A 7,856-nucleotide genomic window follows, 5' to 3' on the forward strand; every position below is an offset into this window, starting at 1 on the left:
GATCAGAGGAGAATGACCAGGCTGGTCCGAGCTGCAGGAAGGATATAGTAACTCAAAATCACTCTTTACCACCGAGGTGAGCAGAAAAGCATCTCCGCATGCACATCAAACCATGATGTAGCTGAGCTTCAACAGCAGAAGATCACTCCGGGTTCCGCTGCCGTCAGCCAAGAACGAGTCTGAGGCCATCATGAGCACAGACTCACCTGGTCTTTTCTGCTCCTCACCTGTCCAGTTTGGATCCTCATGATGGCCTCAGACTCCTCTTTGTGTGTTGATGTATTCAGTATAAAGCAAAATATAATGTTGATTAGATTATTACTAAATCTATAGTGTCAGTATGGCTGTACTATATCTATCTATCTATTTATCTATCTCTCTATATAAATATCTTTCTATGTATTTAATGATAATGAGTTTTTATTGGTCATATGTACATTACAACACAGTGAAATTCTTTTCTCCACATACCCCAGCATGTCACGAAGTTGGGGTCAGAGTGCAGGGTCAACCCTGATACAGCGCCCCCTGGAGCAGAGAGGGTTAAGGGCCTTGCTCAAGGGCCCAACAGTGGCAGCTTGGGGCTTGAACCCCCAACCTTCCGATCAGTAACCCAGAGCCTTAACCACTAATCTCTCTCTCTCTCTCTCGCTCTCTCTCTCCGGTGTCACTCCTCACTTAATGAATAACTCTATAAATAAAGAATGTAAAATGAAATCTAACAGTTTGAATATTGATGTTTTCTGCGTGTAAAGATCAGGAATGAAATGCTCCTGTTTCCTCTCCTCTAATTTCCTCTTCCTGTTTCCTCTCCTCTAATTTCCTCTTGCCTAATTTTCTAACTTTTTAGTTGTTTATTTGTTAACATGTTATCTTTAAATATAAATATTACATCCATTGTACTCTTCCCCAGCCCGTTATTCAGAGGGAAATGAAGGACACACACACACACACACACACACACACACACACACACTTTCAGACTAAATGTATTTATTTATTTAGACTTTTTTTTAGGTAAACAAAAAAATAACAGCTGTACCTCAATATCAAACTATAATATTTTGTAATATTTCTTCAGAACACATCTTTATTTAAACAGAAAAAGATTCCTGTAGTTTTTATTCTTCTTCTTTCTTTTCTTTTCTTTTTTTTATAATTGTACACACATCATTTATGCTTTTTTTTTTTCCTCCCAGAATGCTTTGCTGTGCCAGACAGCCTGTCAAGGGCAAAACAATTCCACACAACATCTCATGATACACGATAAAACATCCAGGTTTGCATTTAATCAGCTCTACACTCAGATTTACTCACTCGTGTATATTTCTATATTTATTTATGTTATATATATATATGGTATAAAAGTAATGTATGAAAGTAGAGTCATTTTTAAATAACTTTTATACAATATCAGGTGTGAGGGTTAAATAATGTAGTGACTGATATTTGAATAACTTAAACATGGACTCCTGTCTGAATAAAATCAGGTCTTTACTGGCTGAGAAACAGTGCAGAAGTAAACAAAAGAGAAAAGAAAATAAAGATCCTGTCTTTCGGATAACAGCAGGTGTGATGTCACGTCTCCGGAGTCTAGACAAAACTATATATATATATATATTTAAATAAAAAAAATATTACATTGTACAAGATGTGACACTGAGGGAGTTCAGGGCTTGTTTAAACGTGAAACAGTGCCAGTGTTAGCATTATGCTACGCTAGACTGGTACAGAAAATAACAACGTAAAAGACCACGTTATCTACAGAAGCAGAAACTGAAAATAAAGCTGCCGTTAAAGCGTTAAAGTAAAATTCTCTGTACAGGAAACTATAAAGAGTTCTGCTCTTACAGTAACGTGAGAAATATAAAGATAAATGTTGATATTGTTAGAGTTATGATATGATATTACTGAACAGGGTAGTGTAGTGTAAGGACAGGGGGCGGAGTCAGGGTGAAAGGTCAGAGTGGGGTCTAAGTGAAAGAGCAGGCCAGGTCAAGGTGGGTTCAATTTCAGATGGGTTCAAGATAAAAGGAGGGGTCAGGGTGGGGTTAAGGGGAAAGGTGGGGTCAGGTAAGGGCGGGGTTAAGGGGAAAGGTGGGGTCAGGTAAGGGCGGGGTTAAGGGGAAAGGTGGGGTCAGGTAAGGGCGGGGTTAAGGGAAATTTGGGGTCAGGTAGGGGCGGGGTTAAGGGGAAATATGGGTCAGGTAAGGGCGGGGTTAAGGGGAAAGGTGGGGTCAGGTAGGGCGGGGTTAAGGGGAAATGTGGGGTCAGGTAAGGGCGGGGTTAAGGGGAAAGGTGGGGTCAGGTAAGGGCGGGGTTAAGGGGAAAGGTGGGGTCAAGTAGGGGCGGGGTTAAGGGGAAATGTGGGTCAGGTCAGGGTGGGGTTAAGGGGAAATGTGGGGTCAGGTAAAGGTGGGGTTAAGGGGAAAGGTGGAGTCAGGTAAGGGCGGGGTTAAGGGGAAAGGTGGGGTCCAGTAAGGGCGGGGTTAAGGGGAAATGTGGGTCAGGTAAGGGCGGGGTTAAGGGGAAAGGTGGGGTCCAGTAAGGGCGGGGTTAAGGGGAAATGTGGGTCAGGTAAGGGCGGGGTTAAGGGGACTGGTGGGGTCAGGTAAGGGTGGGGTTAAGGGGAAAGGTGGGGTCAGGTAAGGGTGGGGTTAAGGGGAAATGTGGGTTAGGTCAGGGTGGGGTTAAGGGGAATGGTGGGGTCAGGTAAGGGTGGGGTTAAGGGGAAATGTGGGTCAGGTCAGGGTGGGGTTAAGGGGAACGGTGGGGTCAGGTAAGGGTGGGGTTAAGGGGAAATGTGGGTCAGGTCAGGGTGGGGTTAAGGGGAAAGGTGGGGTCAGGTAAGGGTGGGGTTAAGGGGAAATGTGGGTCAGGTCAGGGTGGGGTTAAGGGGAATGGTGGGGTCAGGTAAGGGTGGGGTTAAGGGGAAATGTGGGTCAGGTAAGGGCAGGGTTAAGGGGAACGGTGGGGTCAGGTAAGGGTGGGGTTAAGGGGAAATGTGGGTCAGGTAAGGGCAGGGTTAAGGGGAACGGTGGGGTCAGGTAAGGGTGGGGTTAAGGGGAACGGTGGGGTCAGGTAAGGGTGGGGTTAAGGGGAACGGTGGGGTCAGGTAAGGGCAGGGTTAAGGGGAATGGTGGGGTCAGGTAAGGGTGGGGTTAAGGGGACTGGTGGGGTCAGTTATTACAAATTTGTAATATTTGAACAATAAGTAAAACCGTGTCTGATGTCGGCTATAACCACAGATCTCCATTTTAGAGCCCTAGATAGGGGACAAAGTGTGCTTTACTGTAACCCCCCTGCGGAGGCAGACTGATCATAAGTATGTGCCCCCTGCTAGACTCACACTGTTTTTCTTCCTTATTTAATGAACTGAACTTCTGATGTCGCATGCTAACACGGCTAACACGGCTAGCTCACGTGAAAAAAAAAATCCACTAGCTGCACAATACATGCAACAAGCTAACGTCAGTTTTACACACACACACACACACACACACACACACACACACATCACGACACAAGGAAACTTCGACATTTTAATTCTATCTGCCTAGTTTAGGTGGAAAACGGTGAACTCCAGAATTATTGGCACCCTTCATGAAAATCCCTGATGATGAAGTTCATGAGCTCTGTGGTGAGGAAGAGCTTCTCGTCCAATCAGCTCACTGCAACAGACACAGAGTCTAAACAGCTGATTCTGATCTTCTGCGTCTTCGCGCCTCCTCAGCGCTTCTGTAGCGTTTAAAATGTTAGTATTGAACGTGTGTATATATTTTTATATCCGTATCCTGCATTTGCAGCTGATTATTTTCTCAAACGCAACAATAAAAAAAATATTTATTTATTATCTGTATATATTTAGACAATAATAATTTTAATTATTTCTCCAAGAATCACAATTTTTTAAAAATGTTGTCATTTCGTAGGGGTGCCAATCATTTTTTTTACCATGTTTTTAATGAATACTGTTCATTAAAATACTGTTCTTAAAAAAAAATGCACAGGAATGATTTATGTTTGAGAAAATTCATATATAAAATTAACAAATAAATATTTAAAAATAATTTATATTAGCTATATAAAAATGTAACATCTTTAATAAAAACTATACACATATATTTAATTTGAGATATTATTAATTGTACATATATTCTGAAGGGTGCCAATAATTTTGATATGATTACCGGTGTTTATTTACACCAACATGGCCGCCTACCCAGAGCGCTAACATGGAGATCTGAGGCGTGTGACATGTTTGTGAGTGTTTTTAGCACAAACGTGGCGATTAATGCACTTTTATTTATTATTTATTTAAAAGTAAAAAAGTTTCTGAGATTTCAGTCAGAATAAAAACAGACTGCATGCTAACGCTAACGCAGGGTGTAAATGATAACGGTGGTGGTAAAGATACTGGTAGGTGGTGGCCTACATTCTCTCTCTCTCTCTGACACACACACACACACACACACACACACACGCACACACATGCACACACACATACACACGGAGAGCACCTTTTTATTGGATATTACAGTTAACGGACACTTCAGCCCTTTCAGAGGGGATTGTTTTCCTTTGTAGCTTTTAAAACCAATTTTCATCTGGAATAAAGGGATCCATGAAAACTCCTGATTTGAAACACACACACACACACACACACACACACACACAGAGTAACGTCTCGGCCCCACCCGAGATGCGGCGATCACCAACCGAAAGCACCCATAGATGTTGAGAGACCTCCTCTGATTGGACCAGAACGGTGAAAGACCTGCTCTGATTGGCCCGTCCGCCCCTGTGAGAAAGGCTCTGATTGGTCGGCTACAGTGTCCTGAAAGAGAGGCTCGGTCACTGGTGGTAGTGTCGGTCATTATGGCAGTACTGCCTCGCGTATGGATTGGCTATTCCTGGTGTGTGTCACACAGATATCTCGTACGTAGTCCCGCCCACTCCCGTCACCTTTTTGACGCTCGGGCTGAGCGGTGTTCCGGTGGAGGACACCGGGTGGCAGTCTCGCGTCTGCCCTTTAGCCTGTCCGTTAACTTTCGCTCGGTTCGTTTCCTCCCTAAAGACGACGTCAGACAGATTTCGTCCATCAGTTACGGGAACAATTCCTTACACAGAAAATCAGGAAATTGTGATTTTCTTACCTGTGGCCCAGGTGAGGTGATTCGGCTCTCTCCACGGCGCTGATGTAGGACCGTTTGTGATGAGAGAAGGAGGGAGAACGTGGAGAGAGTGATGGAGAGAGAGGGGGCTGATGGGACGGCGAGCGATAATGGACGTTTCCCGCCTCGTCGTGTAGAGAAGAAGTGGACGCTCCGGGAACTCGGACCAGCGACGACGCCGAGGAGTGGAGGACGCGAGGGCCGAAGGACATCACCCCGACCCTGGTGAGCTCGTCCCGAGACCCTCTGGAGGCGGGAAAACGTCCGTCAAAGACGCCCGAATCGTTGGCGTAAATGTGGGCGTGGTTGTGTGCATGGGCGTGGCCGTGACGGTGAATGAGCCTCTCCCTCTCCTCCAGCTCTTTCCGCTCCTGGATGGACGCCATGATGGTTTTGGAGAGGTTATCGTAGCGGACAGGAGACGGATCCCTGTCTCGCTCTCTCTCCCCGTCTCGCTCTCTCTCCCGCTCCCGGCTGTACAGGTACCCCACCCGGGCGGGGCTGTAAGGGGAAGAGGGGAAGTGCTGGCGCTGCAATTCAGGACGTCGCACAAGGCATGTCTTAGCGGGCAGGTAAGGCGAGTGGAAGGGCACAGAGGGCGCCACGGCAACGCTCGGTGATAATAAGCTGTCGTAGGACAGACTGGCGTTGCGGCTGGACATTGTCCCGGGGGAAAACATGCCCCTGTGAGGCGTGGACGTCACCGACTCGGGTTTGACGCCCCCTAGCTTCGCGGGTTCCTCCCTACGGCCGGCGTGTTTCAGGCTGTATGAGTCGAGCTGAAACGGAGACGACAGGAAGTGGCGATGAAGGGGAGGAACTTCTGCGCCGCCGTAATCCGGGAAATCGAGGTTCGGCTCGGAGCGATAGTCGTGAGCTCGCTCTTCCAAGATGGCTGCCGATTTGGAGTCCTCGGACATTGAGACCTGAAAAGGATTCAAATGTTATTTGTGCGTGTGTTGGATTTAATTACATCTCTGTTAAACTCTTCATTTAATGAATGGATGTGTGGATGGATGACCTTCTCTCCCGTGGCGTGGTAGTGCACTTTGGGCATCGTGCCAAACGACGGTCTGAATTTGTACATGGCCGGAGTGGATGGAGTGGTGGGCTTACTGGACACAGAACTTTCTGGAAAAATGGAAAATAAACCCAGATCAAATTGTGAAAGAGTGCAGTGTGGTGACAGACCAGCAGAGGGCAGCAAGCGACCAATTAAACACACACACACACACACACACACACACACACACACAGACACATACACACGCACACAGAATGAGTCAAGATTCTGCAGTGAAGAGAAAATTTCACACTTTACACACTGAGATTGGAGCCACACCCTGCTCCCTATTCCCTACACCCTGCTCCCTACACCCTGCTCCCTACACCCTGCTCCCTATTCCCTACACCCTATTCCCTACACCCTGCTCCCTATTCCCTACACCCTGGTCCCTACACCCTGCTCCCTATTCCCTACACCCTGGTCCCTACACCCTACACCCTGCTCCCTACACCCTGCTCCCTACACCCTGCTCCCTACACCCTGCTCCCTGGTCCCTACACCCTGGTCCCTACACCCTGCTCCCTACACCCTGCTCCCTACACCCTGGTCCCTACACCCTGCTCCCTACACCCTGCTCCCTATTCCCTACACCCTGGTCCCTACACCCTGCTCCCTATTCCCTACACCCTGCTCCCTACACCCTGCTCCCTATTCCCTACACCCTGCTCCCTACACCCTGCTCCCTACACCCTGCTCCCTATTCCCTACACCCTGCTCCCTACACCCTGCTCCCTATTCCCTACACCCTATTCCCTACACCTTGCTCCCTACACCCTGGTCCCTATTCCCTACACCCTACTCCCTATTCCCTACACCCTATTCCCTACACCCTGCTCCCTACACCCTGCTCCCTATTCCCTACACCCTGCTCCCTAGACCCTGCTCCCTATTCCCTACACCCTGCTCCCTATTCCCTACACCCTATTCCCTACACCCTATTCCCTACACCCTATTCCCTACACCCTGCTCCCTATTCCCTACACCCTATTCCCTACACCCTGCTCCCTATTCCCTACACCCTATTCCCTACACCTTGCTCCCTACACCCTGGTCCCTATTCCCTACACCCTACTCCCTATTCCCTACACCCTGCTCCCTATTCCCTACACCCTGCTCCCTACACCCTGCTACCTATTCCCTACACCCTGCTCCCTACACCCTGCTCCCTATTCCCTACACCCTGCTCCCTGCTCCCTATTCCCTACACCCTGCTCCCTATTCCCTACACCCTGCTCCCTACACCCTGCTCCCTATTCCCTACACCCTGCTCCCTATTCCCTACACCCTGGTCCCTACACCCTGCTCCCTATTCCCTACACCCTGGTCCCTACACCCTACACCCTGCTCCCTACACCCTGCTCCCTACACCCTGCTCCCTATTCCCTACACCCTGCTCCCTACACCCTGCTCCCTACACCCTGCTCCCTACACCCTACACCCTGGTCCCTACACCCTGCTCCCTACACCCTGCTCCCTACACCCTGCTCCCTATTCCCTACACCCTGCTCCCTACACCCTGCTCCCTATTCCCTACACCCTGCTCCCTACACCCTGCTCCCTACACCCTGCTCCCTATTCCCTACACCCTGCTCCCTACACCCTGCTCCCTACACCCT

General features: G+C 48.4%; 1 protein-coding gene across 1 annotated transcript in view; it reads right to left on the reverse strand.

The window, feature by feature from the left end:
* Positions 1 to 481: 481 nt before the first annotated feature.
* Positions 482 to 7,856, reverse strand: part of zdhhc8b (zinc finger DHHC-type palmitoyltransferase 8b) — a 20,595-nt gene continuing 13,220 nt past the window's right edge. The window contains exons 9-12 of the mRNA XM_053610836.1: positions 6,196 to 6,305; positions 5,157 to 6,100; positions 4,966 to 5,071; positions 482 to 4,837 (exon numbers count right to left, since the gene is read on the reverse strand). Coding sequence (XP_053466811.1) covers positions 4,712 to 4,837; positions 4,966 to 5,071; positions 5,157 to 6,100; positions 6,196 to 6,305 — 1,286 coding nt within the window. The 3' untranslated portion in view covers positions 482 to 4,711. The remainder of the gene's footprint in view (positions 4,838 to 4,965; positions 5,072 to 5,156; positions 6,101 to 6,195; positions 6,306 to 7,856) is intronic.

The sequence above is a fragment of the Ictalurus furcatus genome, chromosome 22 (genome assembly GCF_023375685.1).
Source record: "Ictalurus furcatus strain D&B chromosome 22, Billie_1.0, whole genome shotgun sequence".
In the NCBI taxonomy this organism is placed as follows: Eukaryota; Metazoa; Chordata; class Actinopteri; order Siluriformes; family Ictaluridae; genus Ictalurus; species Ictalurus furcatus.